The following is an 18,412-nucleotide window of genomic DNA, read 5'->3' as shown; positions in this document are numbered from 1 at the left end:
CAAGAGGAAGCAAAGGAATGTGGACCTGCAGCACGGGACCACCTCACGCAGCGGTTGATACGGTGGAAGAGGAGGCCAGGGCCACATCTGAGCAGGGCAGGCCATGCAAGGGTTCACAGGAAATCTGGTACCCAGCTTCTGTTCTCAGGGAAAGTGGTTCCTAACAGTGATCTCCACGTGCTCTTCACATGAGAGACACCCCAAGATATTTGCTGAGGATGAACTTTAAAGTTCTCTGTTCTGAAATCAGCCAAACCATGCCATATACTTTAACCCCTTATGGAGGGACCCAGGGATTAAAGAGATAAAAACCCTGAAAAGAAAAAATACTACTACATACATAGGATTTTTAAACTACTGAAATTGAACATGGTAAAAGGCTGGCCATATAAGCAATTGCTCCAGAGATTCAAAAGATATTCTTAGAAAAAGTTCATGTTTTCTTTCAATACAAAGAAACACACAAAAAGAGATGGCAAGATGCTGCTTCGCGCCACTGGAGCTGATTATTAACATTCGAGAGTTCCTCTTATACAGATGTGCTAAGGTTTATGATCTTCTGGTTTGACTTCCAAATTCTGTGGGCACTAATGAGAATTCTCTCTCAGACCATTTTTTTTTTCCTAATTTTTCAAAAGGGAAGAGGTGATGGAGAGGATGAAAGAAGCAGGAGAGGGGAGGGGGAAAGAGAGTTAGGAAAGAGGAGAGGGAGAAGAGGGAGGAGGGGGATCTCTCATCACAAGTTACCTACTGCACACAAACCCAGGGCCTGCACTGTGGGATCCCAGCAAGGGGAACGCAGGACTTTCCCTCCTCACGGGAAGGGGAAGACATGATGCTGGGTGGGGATTACAATGTTCAGGAACAGCCACCCAAAGTCAGGTCATTTTAACAATATACACCTCACGTCCCACAGGTATTTTGCCGAATATAACTATGGAATTAACATGATTCCTTCGTAAGAAGAGTTATGCGACCTAAAATTGAGCATGGGACATGGAAAGATATATTCAGGGAAAGGAAGTACATTGCAACTCTAAAAAGAAAAAAGACAAGGGTCACATTTCAGTCACCCCATACTAGGAAGTGGGGGTTAAGCTGCCTGAGTGATGAACAGTAGTCCGCAGAGAAGGTCTATGAGCCCTATATCAAACCTTGGTTACCTTTCAATAGGCTTGGTGGAAAGTCACAGATCAGACCAAGGACAGACCTGCATGGGGCCCTGGGGCTCCTACCCAGAACCTGAGCATTGTAAGACTAGAAGGATTTTATGGCTGACATTCAGTCTCTCCCCTTTTTTTGCACTATGAAATCTAGAAAATGCCCCCAAAATTGTGTGTGTGTATATGTGTGTGTGTGTGTGTGTGTATTAACAAATATATTATATTATATATGAAGACTGCTAGGCATATTTCTCTAGTTTTCTTTTCCAAGTGGTGTGAGAGGAAGACATTTAATCTGTTTCTGTAGCATTTCTCATCTTTAATACAGGGGTGACGATGACACCTACCTCATACAGCTATCGTCAGGGTTACATGTGATGACATGCATCAAGGGCTTAGCACAGAGCCCTGAGCAAAGCAGGCACTTAATGAAGACTTACTAATTGATTAACTTATGAATGGACACAGGAAGGAGACGACCTAGCATCAGCTGACCCTCCAATGAAATCAGAGGAACAAAAGCTCAGATCCTTCATGGGTAAAAGCAAACCAATCCATTCGGCCTAGACTGAGTAGTGGGTTCTTAATCTAAAAGGCATATGTTCATTTTTGTGTCTGTTGATCTTAACCGGCATCTGTGCGTTACCTCTCTCTCTATGCAAAAGCACAAGCATTTCCAAAGCAGAGAATCAAGAAAAATTAGGAGGTACAAACCAACCAGTGAGGGGACGAAGGGAGCAATAATCCCACCAACTCGGGAGAACATGGAGCACGTTCCAAGCCCAACATTCCTGAAACCATAAGAAAAAGAAAAAGAAAAATTATATCAGTAGGTTGGTTCCAGCGGGACAATTTAAAGACAGTATACGCACATGTGCAGGCACGTTTGCTTTTGTGTGTGGTGTGTGTATAGGGGCTGGAGGAGTAAAATGGGCCCAGAACAGTATATACCCAAGTGGAAGCACAGTATCCTATAGAGCGGTGCTGCCCATTACAACTTTCTGTGATGCAGGAAATGTTCTGTAATTACGATGTCCAATATAGAAGACACTGAGCACATGAGACTACTGAGTACTTGAAATGTGGCTGGTGAGGACAAGGAAATGAATTTCCAGTTTATGTAATTTTAATTAATTTAAAAAAGATGGTGGAATGAGATGGACATCATTACCGCAGGTACACGTATGACTGCACATATGGTGCAACACTACATCGTGCACAACCAGAGAAATGAAAAGTTGTGCTGCAATTGTGTGCAATGAATCCAAATGCATTCTGCTGTCATATAGACCTAATTATAATTAATTAATTAAAAAATAAATAATCACATGAGGATAATAACTACTATATTAGTGCATCTATAGAGGATGACGTAGAAATGAACATCTGAACATCTGTTATCTAATGCTTTTATGGCTGTCTTTCAGTCTCTCCCCTTTTTCTGAACTATGAAATCTAGAAAATGCTCCCCCAAATTATATATATATGTGTGTGTGTCTTGAGTATCCTATTAGTTAATATAGCCATAGAGAACCAGGGTTTCATATTCCTAAAAGTCTGACCATTTATTTAAACCCAACTATTAAAATTCAGAATATAAATAGTAATTGATCGTGTGTACACTGTCAGGTAACCCAGAATATTACTTTTGTTGGGAGGGGACAGAAAAGAGGATGGTAGCGAGGGAGAAGGGCAGAAGTTCTAGATAGGGTGGCCGGCCATACACCACTCTGTTATCTCAGCCTCATTGTTAATGATGTCCACATTTGCTTTCAAGTTGCCCTAGTTTGGATAACATTCTAGTTTCAAGGCCAATAGCCAGACAAACTAGGTTGTAGGAATAATCAGGAAATGAGCAGCCAATCTCGGAAATCTGACTGTTACTGGGAAAAGGGATTTTAAACTAAAAGGAAGAAAGAACCCTTAGTCTTATTGCATGGCTAAGGGAATGAGAAGGATCCACTTAGAATGATCCTCAAAAAGACTGGGAAAGGGCAGATTGAGGAAAACCTGACCCAGCCCACTGAGGTCATTCTGAAAGGTATAAGCTGCATCCCAGGCCACCCTTTAAATTTGAATTAGTTTCTTGTTTTCAGACTTATTTTATGAGGGGAAATTTAGGACAGAATACGTTCTTTTTGACATCTTCCCTTCCTACTCATTTAAAACCACCTTTAACGATGAATGTTGAAAAAAATCTAACATTCACTTACTACTGAGATGATCATTAAAATGTTTTAAAATATACATTTTTTTTAAAGAGAGAGAGAGAGAGAACTTTTTCTTTTCTTTTTTAATATTTATTTTTCAGTTTTTGGCGGACACAACATCTTTGTTTGTATGTGGTGCTGAGGATCGAACCCGGGCCGCACGCATGCCAGGCGAGCGTGCTACCGCTTGAGCCACAACCCCAGCCCTAAAATATACATTTAAACATAATATATTTGTGCTAAAACAAAGCCTCTGTGAGAACAGCGACCTTGTCTGCTTGCCATATGCCTGACACAGGATGGGTGAATGCATAAACTAGATTCAACAAAATAAAAACAGTACCAAGCCCTGTTTGGATGACAGGATGTGTTTAGTGTGGAGCATGTAAATCTTATGATTTACATGAGGGAGTTCAGCTGAGACCAAGCTGTAGTTCCCTCAGCCACACAGGTGAAGAGCAGCCTATAGATTCTGAGGAGTTGCTGCTGCCCCACAGACTCCTGGTGCAGAGGAATGGACAGTCTGGTGTAAGCAAATCCAGAAGGTCTGAAGGGGGCGTACCTGATGATGGTAGGGTAGAGCTCCGAGGTGTAGATATAAACAATGTTAAAGGCAGCACTGATGGTCAGCTTCCCCAGCAGGGACAAGGAATGGCTGTTCACCACTGCAAACACACCTGTGTCTGTGGAGGACAGGACATACCTGTGAGGTCCACAGCGCAACAATCCCTTCAAAGGACACACTGCCTTTTGAAGGAGGTAGAGGCCTGCATGGGAAACTCCAACAGCAAAGAGGCAGCATAACTGAACACACACTGGGAAGGTTCAATAGTCACAAACACACACGCGATATTTCCTCCACGCCTGGGCTATCCCCTTGGGATCCGATACACTGGTGAGATAAAACTTGCACTCATTCCTGAAAGCCCCTGAAAACTTCTGCACTGGAGGAAGTAAGCTCATCTCCTAAGGGTGCCGCTTGACTCTTCTTCCTGGTCTTCAATCAGTGATGTAACACAGCGTTAGCATGACCTGCCCTGACAAAGAGAAGATAGACGGAAGATCCAGAACAGTTCCCATTCCTTGGTGGGTTAGCTTTCTGTTCCTGTAACAAATACCTGAGACAATCAGCTTATAAAGAAGAAAAAAATTACTATGCCTCACAGTTTGGGAGGTTTTAGGCCATGATCAGTTGACCCTGTGGCCAGGCAGTACTTCATGGAGGAGCAAAGCTGCTCACCTCTTAGCAGCAGGAAAGAGGAGTGGTAGGAGCCTGAATGTGCCCTTTAAGGGCATGTCCCCAGTGAGCTAACCTCCTCCCACTAGGCCCCCCATCCTAAAGGTTCCACCTTTCCCCAACAGTGCCCCAGGCATATGGACCTTTGGGCAAGATTCAAGATCCAAATTATAGAAGTGTTCAAGCGAGAAGATATCTTCATCACTAGAAGATAGAGGACACTAATGTTCTTTAAAGGACACGAGAGACAAAATATGGAAAGACTTCTAATCTTTCCTTTTCCCCATCTTCTTACTTGAATCAATAATGGCATTTAAGTTCCTTAATGTTTTATTTTTGCATAAAATGCAAAAACATCTTATGCCAGTTCATTTTCTTATCAAGTATATTATCAATTAGCCTGGTTCTTCTCTTTATTAACATTATGCTCTCTGAGAGTCTACCATTTAATTATTGCCTGTCAAACAAATTTAACCTCTCCCCTCCTATAATCCATTTGCTTCTATCTTCCAAATAGTAATTTTTTTTCCTTCTGGGAAGAAATGATTTTTTCCCTATCAAAATGTCACCACCGAGTAGCCACCATTCCATATCCTCAAATGCACCTGCTCTAAAACACACAGCCATCTGTTTCCAGTAGCATCCCCTCCTGAAGTTCCTACTCTGGAAGGTCAATAGCAATGTTATAATCACCACAGGTAATTGCTTCGAGTTCTCCTTGACATTTCTGCCCAGTGGAGCACCCTTGTTCCCTTGCTTGGGACTGTGTGGCTCCTATAAACCACTCTTCTCTTAAATGGCTCCAATAAAATATTCTCTCCATCCTTTGACCTCCACCGTCCCTACCTTCTGATTCATTCTGTGGCTGTGCCTCAGAGACTACCTTGTGGTTACTTACTTTTTCATCTCGCCAGTCCAAAATATATTTTTTGAGTCACCTCGGGCTAACATTGGAATCTCGCTTCTTTTCCTCAGCATGTGCCTAGGACTAGGTATATTGTTGTTCATTAAACATTTATTGCACTGACAAGTGGTAGGACTATGAGAGTTCATGTTCTCCCAACTTCCTGGGAGGAAGGTTTATAATATGCCTTGCTCCAAAAAATAAGTTTCACTTTCCCTGATTGACTGAAATAAATCTTTATCGACTTTAACGTGGAATCCTGATACAGTGGCCCCTCTGCCCCATTTGACCATCTGGGGCTGTTTTTTCCTCTTCTGCCAGGATCTTTAGGAAAAGATGTTAGCTCTTTTAAATAGTCGGTATTTTTAAGATACAAGGTCTTGGGGGAAGAAGAATCAGGCCCTTCTGCATTTACCCAAAGACCTGTTTATGGACTTTTGAAGATCTAATTGAAGCCAAGAATGAGGGCAAATTAAATTTACCACTGTCTTCCAGAAAACTGGGTCACAAAAAGGTATTTGGTGCTACTGAAGCAAGAAAAAATATGCACATCTGCTTGGCTACAAATAATTTTTGAAACGGGTTTCCATTCAGGGGATGTCATCTTTCCGACCTCACACAGGCACTTGACAACATCTTTAACAACCCACAAAAAGGACTACTGTCCTGAAATTTAAATTCCAGTGGTGGAACACAGAAACTTTATTTCTGAACACTCACACACAAGATCCAAAGCTTGAAGAAGACTCCTGTGTGAGGCTCAGGACACCTTCAGCTGTGGCACATCTGGGGAGCCTGGCTATAGCCACTCGCCCACAGAGTACCCCCATCAGTCTCACACCCCATCTGCTGCTCGAAACTTCTCTCCTATGTTCCCGCCAACAGATCTGCACTCATTACTTGAACCAGGGGGAATTTGCTTCTTCCTCAAAGTAGCTGTGTCAACTCCAGACATCTCTGTGTATCGGATCCTGCCTGTGCAGCTGTAGGGCTGTTGGCTTAGCTCAGGAAGGCTTGCAGCCACCGGGTGTTCCCCTGGATTCCTCACCTGGGTGACAGAACATCAGATATGACTGGCTGTCCCTAATCCATGTCCAAAGTAATGGTTTAGGAAAAGAGTAATTAAAAGGAAAAAATTAAGGTGAAAATACCTTTTTTTAAAAAGGGGATTCCCCAAGCACTTATATATCTTTCAAAGTCCTGAACTCAGTGAGGTTAGAAATTCATTCTAATAATGCAAGTACTGAGGACCTCATTTTCATAACTAGTTCTCTGAGAGCCCTTTTGGGTCACCAGAACAAAATGTGCCAATATGTTATAGGACTTTAACTAATGCAAAATAGGAAAAATTCAGCTTACTCATTTGGTTCATTGACCAGATGATTATAAGCAAAATTTTGATTGCTTATATGTTTAAAATCTTTAAGATAGCTTACTCATTTAGTTCATTGACCAGATGATTATAAGCAAAATTTTGATTGCTTATATGTTTAAAATCTTTAAGATAGCTACCAGTCATCTATTATAATTCACAGGCTGGAGAAAAAGCCACAATCCCTTTTGCTGGTCTTTGGCTTTCTTTCTTTTTTTTCCCACTTATTTTATGTAGCATGTTTTTCTCCATTTCCATATATTTAGTGGCAAATGCCATAATTCCATTCTTTTCTGTGGCTGAGTAAAGCTCCATTGTGTATATAGATCACATTTTCTTGATCCATTCATCTATTAATGGGCATCTGGGTTGATTCCAAAATTTGGCTATTGTGAATTGTGCGACTTTAAACACTGAAGCAGCTATACCACTATAGTATGCTGATTTTAGTTCTTTTTTTTTAATATTTATTTTTTTTAGTTTTAGGTGGACACAACATCTTTATTTTATTTTTATGTGGTGCTGAGAATCAAACCCAGTGCCTCACGCATGCTAAGTGAGCACACTACCACTTGAGCCACATCCCCAGCCCCTGATTTTAATTCTTTTGGATAAATACTGAGGGGTGGGATAGCTGGGTAATGTGGTAGTTCCATTCTTAGTTTTTTGAGGAATTTCCACATTTTTTTCCAGAATGGTTCTACTAATTTGCAATCCCACCAACCATTGTTGGTGTACCTTTTCCCCCACACCCTCACCAGGACTTATTATTATTTGTGTTCTTGATAATTGCCACTCTGTCAGGAGTGAGAGGAAATCTTAGAATGGTTTTGATTTGCATTTCAAAATGAGATGTTGAACATTTTTTCACATATTTGTTGGCCATTTGTATTTCTTCTTTTGAGAATTTTCTGTTTAGTTCTTTTCCCCATTTGTTGATTGGGTCATTGTTTTTTTTTTGGGGGGGGGAGGCATTGAATCTTTTGGGTTCTTTATGTATTCTGGATATTACTCTCCTGGTAGAGGAGTAGCTGGAAATTATAATTTTTCCCATTCCATAGGCTCTCTCTTCAGTCCCTTAATCATTTCCTTTGTTGCATAGATGCTTTCTAATTGATGGCATCCCACTTACTGATTCTTGGTTTTATTTCTTGAGCCTCAGGGGTCTTGTTGAGGAAGTCAGTACCAACACCTGTGTAACTGAGTGTTACCCTTTGTTTTCTTCTAGCTTTGAAACATTTCTGGTCTAATTCCTAAGTCTTTGATCTATTTCTAGTTAACTTTTGTGCTCAGTGAGGGATAAAACTCATTTTATTCTTTTATGTATGAATATCTAGTTTTCCCAGCATCATTGAACAATGATTCAGCTGAGAAAGAAATCAGGAAAATCATCCCTTTCACAATAACCTAAAATAAAATACTCGGGAATTAATCTAATCAAGGAGATGAAAGATCTCTACCATAAAAACTATAGAACACCAAGAAAAAAACTTAAGTAGACCACAGGAGATAGTTATGGACAGGCAGAATTAATATTGTCAAAAAGGCCATACTACCAAAAGCAATGTACAGATAACATGCAGTCCCCATCAAAATACCAGTGAAATTATTCCCAGAATTCTTCACAGAAAAATCAGTCCTTAAATTCATTTGGAAGAATAAGAAACCCAGAATAGCCCAAACAATTCTGAATAAGAAAATAATGCAGGAGGCATCACCATCCCTGATCTCAAATTATACTACAGAGCTAGAGTAGCAAAAGCAGCATGGTATTAGCATCAAAAAAACGACATGAAGACCAATGGAATAGAATAGAAGACACAGAGACAAACCCACATATTTACAACCATCTGATACTTGACAAAGGTGTCAAAAATACATGCTGGAGAAAAGACAGCCTTTTTAAATGAATGCTTTTTTATTCAATCATTAATTTTTAGTTTCAGTCACATCTTTAAATTCAACAATCTTTTCTTCTGTAGTTTCTAATATGCTGTTAGTCTCATCTACTGTATTTTTTCCATATATCTTATGTTTTACCTCTACAAGGGCATGCATTTTATGGCTTCAATTTCCCTGCTCATTCTGATTATGTTTTCCTGTATTTTTTAAAATGTATGAAGCATACCTATAATAACTGTTTTAATGTTCTTATCTCCTTGTTCTATCATCTGTGCCACTTCTAGATTTGTTTCTGTTGATTTTTCTTCTAGCGTGGAGGTATTTCCCCGCTTACATGCATGCCTGGTAATTCTGACTGGAGGCCACACACTTGTGAATGTCACACTGCTGGGTGCTGGAGTTAATTGTAGTCCTTTAAATATTGTTTGGTCTTTGTTCTCTGATGCACTTAAGTTAATTGGAATCAGAACAGTCTGTAGTTTAGGGTTGTTTTGACCCAGCAGGTCGAATACTTAATGTCTGGCTAAAGAGAACCCAAAGCATTCATGGCTCTGTGTTCCAGGGACTGTTGTGCTTGCCCCTGTCTGGTGTCCTCCCCTGGCCTTAGGACTTCATCTCAGTGAATGCAAAGATCAGTAAGCAGATAAACTTAGAGGTTCCTTCTGCAGATCTCTGGAGGTCTTCTTTGTGTATTCCTTGGTGTATCTTACTTCTCTCCAGTATTGCTCCCAGTAATTTTTTTTTTTTTTTTTTTTTTTTTGGTATCAGGGATTGAACCCAGGGGCATCACATTCCCATTCCCAGCCCTCTTTGTATTGTCTTTTGAGACAGGGTCTTGCCAAGTTGCTTAGGGTCTCACTAAATTGCTGAGGTTGGCTTTGAACGCAGATCTTCCTACCTCCTCCTGAGCTGCTGGGATTACAGTTGTGAGCCGCTGCACCCAGTTTTCCCAGTAAACTTTAACCATTTTGGCAACCACAAGCTTCAGTCAATCTCTCTACAGTTCAGTAAGAATTTACTAGGATTTACTGTAGTCCTTCCCCGCACTGTGTCTTGGAAACCTGGGCTAGGACACTCAGGGCTCACTGTCACTTGCAGTCTGTGGTCCAATATCTGAAAAACCAACATTTATTAAATAATTAAGTATTTTTGGTCTGATGTTACAGTTGTTTAAAGCAGGAACACAGCTGATTCATTATTATGATGGCCCAAGGTTCAAGTTCCCATCGCATTTGCTGTTAGTTCTCCTCTGGGACTGTCTCTGTTATTGTTACTATTGGATTAGTTATTTCCCTTATTACATTGTAGGCTCTTTGAGGCCAGGAAGTAGATGCTATTCATGAACATCACAGACATTAAAGAATTCAGAACAAAGAATCCTCAGAAGAAGCTTAGTGTTATAGTTTGAATCTGGAATGTCCCTCAAAGGCTCATGTCCTTGATGCCTTGAAAGCTTAGTCCCTAGCTGGTGGCACTGGAACGTGGTAGAAATTTTAGGGGATATGGCCTAGCTGAAGAAAGTAGGTCACTGGAGGTGTATGCATGAAGGGTATATTATTTTGTCTCAAGTCCCCCTCCTCTCTCTCTCTCGCTCTCGCTCTCACTCTCTCCTTTCTGGCCACCACGAGTTGAGCAATTTGGATTCACCACAAGCTCTCTGCCTTGATGTTCATCCTTGCCTTAGGCCCAAAGTGATAAAATCAAGAGACTGTGGACTGAAACCTCCGAAACTGTGAGCCAAAATGTATCCTTGCTCCTTTTAGTTGCTTGTCTCAGATATTTTGTCACAGTGATGGAAAGCTGACTAACACAGAAAACGGGTGCCTAGAAGTGGCATCATTGTCATGACTGTACTTGACCATGAAGTATTTGAAACTGGATTGTGGGTAGAGTTTGAAAATTTCTAAAGAAGCAGGCTAAAGAAACCTTAGAATTTCGTAAGCAGGTGTAAGCTCAGAAGACTGGAAAGAACACAGACCGTGAAGGCTGCGCGTTTGTCAGCTTTCAGGTGGAAATTTGGGGACTCTATGGAACTGAACTCTAGGCCATTTGTGTTACATTCTGACAAAAAAAAAAAAAAACTTGTTTATATTTTGATCATGCCCTAAGACTCTGTGTGGGTGAGCTAGTAATTAACCTGGTGGAGAAAATTTCAAGGCAGCACAACATTTAGGCTGTGGTTTGGGTATTTGCTGGCTGCTTTCAGACAGATTTACGCAGAAAATTGGGAACAAAAGGCAGAGCAAGAAGATTTTAAAAACTTGCAGTTTGGGCGAGTAAAACTGGAGTTGAAGAGGGTGTGGATGCTGAAGATATCAGAAACCAAGAACTTTGCATTGGGGAAATTGGAAAGATACCTTGAGGACATCTCAAGAATTTGCCAGACTCCACCAATGTGTTTGAAAGACATTGGTTTGAGAAGAGAGTCCTGCTCCCCCAGGGCTGCCTAGGAAGCTATCTCCCTAGGATTAATTCCACTGTGTTCAGCCATCCAGTCGCCCAGAGGCTACTGCAGCTGTGGTCCAAGAGGGCCTGGCTGCTGCTGGTTTTTCAGGCATACCGAATGTAAGAGTTGTGGGGTCACAGAGACTTCTACCTGGATTTCAGAGAAAGACTTGGGAGCTCAGACAGTGTGCAGCAGAGCTGGTGCAGGGGCCGGAAGCCCCCGGGAGGGCAATGTGCTATGCCATTGAGAGTGATGCAAAAACTGCATTGGAGACCCTAGGAAGTGAAGAGTTGCCAGGAACGTCAAAAACCCACCATGGGAAGCTGTTGGCAGCATGAAAAGTCAGTCTAGGAAAGAGTCTATATGGGTTTCAAACAGCAAGGACTCAGGGGGTGAGGTTGCCCTAGACTGTTGGGGTCCATATCTCGCTACCATGTGCCCTAGGTATTGGACCCAGAGCTACAGGATTTAATGCTTGCCCTGCTGGGGTTTCAGTCTCGCTTTGGTCCCTCCCTCCTCTCTACTCCACTATTCTTTCCTGTAAGAATGAGAAGTTGATCCTGTGCCCATCCCACGATTGCATGTTGAAAGTATTTAACTTGCTTTTTAATTTTTTTTGTCATTGATCATAGTGTTTTATTATTTTCCATGAGAAATATGATGTTATTTAAAAGCCTTGAGGGTAGTAGCTGTTTGTTACTAAGGCAAGAATTCAGGAAAACAGAAAATATCCAGGGCTTACATGGTAAACTCGAGGAGCCCCCAGGTGTTGTCCCACCTCCTAGGAAGATGGAATGCCCTCCAGCTAGAGAATAGGCTCTCGCGCAACAAACTGAAGGAGACCTCACCTGAGAGATGGCTGAACCAGGGCCTCCCCACAATGTCTTTCTTGCCCACAGACGCCATCAATGGTCGCTCTTAACAAAAACCTGGATGTGAATCTAGCTAGGCTTGAGGGCAGAGTTTCTCAAACACATTGTTTTTAATAGCACTTAAATATAATAAGAAAGAACCTTGTAGATCATTTATCTACCTTATCCCAATTATCAAAAACAAATTGTTATATATAATGTACATAGTCATTTCAGAACTTTCTTTTTAAAGAATATATTATATATAGCAAATAAAAGAATACACACACACACACACACACACACACACGGCTCAGTTGGTAGAGTGCTTGCTTGCATGCACAAGGCCCTGGGTTCAATCCCCAGCACTGTGAAAAAAAAATTGTTTTTTGATTTTTACAAGGACTCACAGCTAGGAGTTTATCTCGAGTCTCAGAGGAGACTGGACTTGGACTTCTGAGCAATGCTACAATGTTGGTGACTATGGGGGACCCTTGAAGGTGGACCCAAGGCATTTTGCATTGTGAGATAAGCATGAAACTTTGGGGACGGGGGTAGAATGTTCTAGTTTGGATTTGGAATGCCCCCCCCCCCAAATGCCATGCATGGAAAGCTTGGTTCCCAGCTGGCAGCACTGTTGAGAGCCGGTAGAGACTCTAGGACCTGGGCCCTAGTTGAAGGAAGTAGATCACTGGGGACCCTGAAGGATATATCTTGTTCCCAGCCCCTTTTCTGTCTGTTTGTCTATCTGTCTGTCTTCCTCTCTCTCTTCCAATAGCCATGAGGTGAAAAGCTTGGATCCACTACATACTCTCTGTCATGATGTTTAGCCTTATCTCAGGTCCAAAGTCATAGAACCAAGTGACCATGATGGAAATCTCTGAAACTCTGGGTGAAAATAAATCTTTCCTCCTTTTAAATCGTTTTTCTCATTTTGTTTTTTCTTTTATTTCCCCCTCCCCCTCCCTCACTCTTCCTCTTTCTCTCTTTTTCTTTCTTTCTTTTTTTTTTTACACAGTGACAGAAAGCTAACACACTCAGGATCCTACAAAGAAGAACACAGATCAGGTAAAATATCTGCTGACCCATCTTGGGAAAAAAATTAGTGACTACCTGCTAATATTAGCTAATATTATTCCTAGACAAGAACATTTATTTGGAGGCTAATCAATATGAAAGAATATACCTGGTAAGGAACTTGTCTAGTATAGGCTGAGCATCCCTTATCTGAAATGCTTGGAATCAGAAGTATTTCAAGGTGTTTTTTTTTTAATTGATTTTGGAATATTTACATGTGCATAATGAGATATCTTGGAGATGGACCCAAGTTTTGTGTTTCATATACATCTTATACCTTAAAGATAATTTTATACAATATTTTTATGAAAATCATATGTATTTCGAACATAGTTCATTACAAAGAGGTCAGTGTGGAATTTTTCACTTGTGGCATGTCAGTCCTCAAAAGTGTCAGATTCTGGAGCATTTCAAATTTCAAATGTTTGGATTAGGGATGATCACCTTGTCATTATGAACCACAGTTCGCAAAATGCCAGACAATTTACTTTTTAGCTCACTTATTGTCTCCCCTGCAGATATACTGTCACTGAATCCACAAATACCTTAGACATACAGTACCACCATCATGCACACCCGCTAAAAAGAAGCTGATTGACAGAGAAGGCTGAGTTGGCAGAAAAGAGAGAATGTAGGCATATTTGGTGGGGAAAGGTGAGGGTAAATGAGCACTAGAAGCAGTGAGAAAAATAAATGTCTCCCAGTCACAGAAGACGCTAACAGAACTGTTAAAACTGGTTAACAGAACTGTTAAAAGTGCTAAAACTGCTGAGGATTGAGCCCAGGGCCTCACGCATGAGGGGCAAGCACTCTACCACTGAGCTACAACTCCAGCCCCCAAAACTGCTGACTCTTTTTCATCATATGTATTTATCAAAATTTTCAGAACATGTAGCTAAAACTTTAAAAGACAGATTAAAAGATAGCAGACAGCATATTTTCAAGAGTAAATATGAATGATTTAAAGAAAGCTTAAAGAAAAAAATTTTTTTTAGCTCAAAGAAGATTCAGGCCTAGCTAGAGGACTCTGCAAATAAAGAAAGGATTATGCAGGGAAAAAAAAAAAAGGTGACCATCTGTTCTCCATCTCCAGTGATGAATCAAGTGAAAGGAAATGGGCTCAAGTGTAGTGGAAGAGGATAATTTTAACAGTAATGGTTATTAAAAATAGAAATAATTCAATAAGGGACATTACAGAATTTCTTCCCCAGAAAAATCTTCAAAAATAGACTGGATATCTACTTTTCCTGAGTATAATAGAGGCATCATATTCCTGCGGCACCTGAATAGCCCATAAAAGACACTCTGCTACACTGTTTCTCACTCGGTGTCCACCAATGGGTGTGACCAACAAAGGGTTCACATGGCTTTCTTAAAACAGACTGGAGCAGAGCAGAGAGGGGAGACTAGTCATCTGCCTTCACCTTGGATTTTTGTTTTGTTATTTAAAATAAGAGATAATTTCAAGAAAGGGCCAGTCCTAGAGGGTGGATTACCTACAGAGTGCAAAGAAGTGGGAGGGAGAAAGACACTGACTGGCTTGGCTCTTGGAAGTGTGCCGGTTACAGGTGTGTTTACACTAACAAGGAAATGTTTTCCTCTATGAAGTGATAAATGGAACACCAGGCTGTTGCAGGTCTGAGACAACTGAGTTCCCAAGGTACCTCCCCCAAACAAACTGCTGAGCAGAAGGCTACAGTGATTTGAAACCCATCAGTTCTTGCCCCAAATAAACAGAACAGGGCACCTAGTTCCGACAGCCCCCAGCAGGGCTGAAGAGTATCCCCTCAACCTGACACGGACAGAGGCACTGGTTTGGCTAGATGTTAAGAAATGGGCAAAATGACTGAATTCTCTAGTTTCCTTGATTTCATGAAAACCACTGTTAGGCTGCTCTAAACACTGCATAAAATCTCAAACAACCTGCACTCTGGAGTCAAGGCTCAGACCTTCCACTGGTGACCTAGAGCAGAGTAGGAACAGAGAACAAGGAGAAGAGGCAGCTTTGCAGGCCTCTCTGTGAGACAATAGCACAACCCAAGTTCAAGGAGAAGCAATTTACGAAAGGAGCATTTTATACATGATAGGCTCCGATGGTGAAATGACTTCTCCATGCACTTCCAGTAGCTGTCAAAACTTTCTGTCAAACCATCTCATAATCATTCCTAGGTGGAGTGCAAGCTCTAGAATATAGCCCTGTCAAAATCCAAAAGCGCCCCCCCCCCCAAACAGGGCTTTGGTTATACCATAAGCACCACAAAAGAGAGTTGTTAGGACCCACTAGTACTTATGGAAAACTGCAGCTAAAACCACAGTTCCCAGTAACTGGCATGCCTCAGGTGTGCAAGCTGCCCTACCCCATTCCCAGCCTAAAAAAAGACGAAAAGAAAGAAAAAAAAATCTGCAGTATCCACAGAATTTCTATATCGAGGCAGTAATCAGGTTAGATGAAGAGGCTAAGGGACATTTTTTTTGCAGTTGTGTCTGCATAGCAAAGCTATGAATATAGAAAATACAACAGGGTCCTGAAGGTGTCATATGCACCCTTCACAAAAGACCAAGAGCATATTCATTGTGACCAACAGGGACTATTACTCTTGGGGTTATTGTGTTGTTATTATTATTGGGGTATACTGACAGAGAAACTGAGAAATCAAAGCCACCTTTGAGAACTGTTGTCTCCAATCTCCAGTCTCGTGACTGGCTGGAGTGAGTGTAATTTGCAGCCTTGGATGGAGTTTCTTTCTGTGCAGAACTAACCGGTCCTCCTCCTCATCAAATAAACAACTCTCACATCACCAGTACTGCATCCCAGACACCCCAGATGGTAGCTTAATAGCCTGAGAGAATTAATAGTGCACCTCTAAGCACATTATTCACCCAGAGAATAGTTTAGGGAATGGAAAGAATCTGGCCCATTATACCCTACACAATTGCTAAATAATATGCAATCACAGAAATGAAGCATGGCATATGGTAATCTCTCTACTATATTGAGATTCATTGTAATAAAAGTGCTGTTCAAAACCCTTGTAGAAATTTGAAAGGCATACCTTTCTTTTCTGGAAGAAACATTACAATAAGACAAGCCAGTCCTCCTAGGCACAGAAATGTTGCTAATGTCCGTTTCCGACCAAACCTAAATAATAGAAAAATCACACGTTTCTCTTAAGAATCTTATAAATCCATCTGCTCCTTCCTCCCAATTTTCCTATCTAAATGTCCTCAGTTTCAACTCTTTTAAAGGAGTGGGTGGCAAATGTGAGTCTGCTGGGGACACAGAACAGGAAGGACATAGAATCATTCTATTTCCACGAGTGTCTACTATGTTCTAGGTGCTATTTTAAATGTTCTCCACATATTATCTTATATAATCCCAATAATAAAACCATAGGCACACAATTACATTCTTCATCCTCTGGAGAACGAAACTGAAAAAGAAAACGAAATGTTTTATTTCGTTTCATTTTCTGGTTACCTTAATCTTATTTAACTAACAATTTTAAACAATGTTTTGAAAAGTCTCTTTCTCTTCAAAATGCAAATGAAAAAAATGTCTTGTTCGTGGGTTAGAATTAAGTGCAATGTAATGAACACCTTAAAATCACTTTCAAATAAGAGCTTTAGTCTTGGAAGTAAGATATTATGCCTCCCTTTTCTTTTTTTTCCCATATTTTTTATTGGCGCACCATAGTTAGGTATAATGGTGGGATTTATTGTTATGTAGTGGTCCATGCACACAGTATACCAATGTAACTTGCCCAATATCATTCCCCAGTATTTTCCCATTCCCTTCCCTCTTCTCTCTCATGGTTTCTTTCACTACTGATCTTCCTCCACCATGTTTTTGTCTAAATTAAAAATAGACAGATGAGCTGACATATTTTACACACAGAACACACATATTGTCAGAGAGAGAGAGAAAGAGAGAGAGATTAAGCAGAAAATAGATACCTACACAAAGTCAATTGTTTTAGGTACACAAGAATCAAAATTAGATTTTAAATGTGGCTATTTGTTTAGGCTGTGTGTTGTAGATCTATTAGCTCTACTTATTGTATGGCCTTTATCTATTTATAAAAAATTTCACCTTTCTCCTCTTACTTTATTCATTTCTGGAAAGACAGTGAAAACCTGAGTCTTTTTTTTTTTTTTTAATTTTGTGCCATGAACTCCAAGTTCATTAGAAGTGTCTCTTGTAATCTCTGGCTCCATTATCTGTTTGTTTCACACCACAAATCCATTATCTAGTAGATAATTATCTAGTAGACAAATCACATCATGTTTCTAAAACTAACTTTAATGTATCTGAACTTTGGCTACCTTTCCCATAGAGGTAAAAAGGGAATATGCATCTAGGAGCATTGTGTAAATTACTGACCAGAATGTGGGGGATTTACTTAGAACATACTGGGTACCCTGCTAAGAATGTCAACATTGTAATTTTGATAACAGTTTTTCCAGGGGGATTTTATAATACCTAGTGTGAGAATGAATACAGTGGGGGCTCAGTGAGGGAACTTGCCAAAGTCATAAAGCTAACAACAGATGAATTCGGGTCTGCCTGACCCCAAAGGCAGCATCCTTCCCTTTGCTTCAGATTTAAATCCTGGCTCTGGGTGGAAGTTGCTGGGAAATTGGAAGGGTCTTTAGTCTTCTTTTCCCGGTCATTTTGCTTAATGTAACGGCCAGTATTGAGTGTCTTTCAAGTGACATGTACCATGACAGGCCCTAGTGATTGCAAAGACATAGGACATGCCCATGGACAGCTTCCTTGTAACACTCAGTGGTTGCCAGGCATGCACAGGAAGCTACAGCAGCACAGGGGGGCGCATGTGATAAAACCGGGGGTGCTAGGGAAAGACTCCTCAGCATGCGAAAGTAAGCTGCAGTCACCAGCAGGAGTCAGCCCAGGTATCTGGAATGCTACCTATGAGAAAAGTATCCAACCGAACAGACCCAGACCTGCCCTTCACAGTTTTGTAGACATCATGACAACAGCATCAGGGCAGTGCCAACCCCGATTTTAGTTACAATGATAATTCTCAGAGAATGAGAAACGGTACAATCCAAATGATTCCTAGATCAAACAGAAAAAGGGTTTTAGTTGCTGTGGTCAGGGGCTAAATAATAGAAATTATCTTACAAAACCCAAGGAAAGGGAGCTCCATGATAACTTTTTAAATATATTTCAAAGTTGTGCCCACTGACCATAAGTAGCAAGAGCAGGATGGTATTTTTTCTTCCTCT

General features: G+C 40.8%; 1 protein-coding gene across 1 annotated transcript in view; it reads right to left on the bottom strand.

Moving 5' to 3' along the window:
* The window catches only part of Slc22a15 (solute carrier family 22 member 15), a 165,008-nt gene that overhangs the window by 3,954 nt on the left and 142,642 nt on the right, over positions 1 to 18,412 (bottom strand). The window contains exons 17-19 of the mRNA XM_048814599.1: positions 16,216 to 16,301; positions 3,936 to 4,056; positions 1,882 to 1,954 (exon numbers count right to left, since the gene is read on the bottom strand). Of these exons, the coding sequence (XP_048670556.1) occupies positions 1,882 to 1,954; positions 3,936 to 4,056; positions 16,216 to 16,301 (280 nt within the window). The remainder of the gene's footprint in view (positions 1 to 1,881; positions 1,955 to 3,935; positions 4,057 to 16,215; positions 16,302 to 18,412) is intronic.

Source organism: Marmota marmota, unplaced genomic scaffold (genome assembly GCF_001458135.2).
Source record: "Marmota marmota marmota unplaced genomic scaffold, marMar, whole genome shotgun sequence".
Lineage (NCBI taxonomy): Eukaryota > Metazoa > Chordata > Mammalia > Rodentia > Sciuridae > Marmota > Marmota marmota.
Note: the sequence above shows the minus strand (reverse complement) of the source record. Positions and strands in the feature narration are given on the sequence as shown.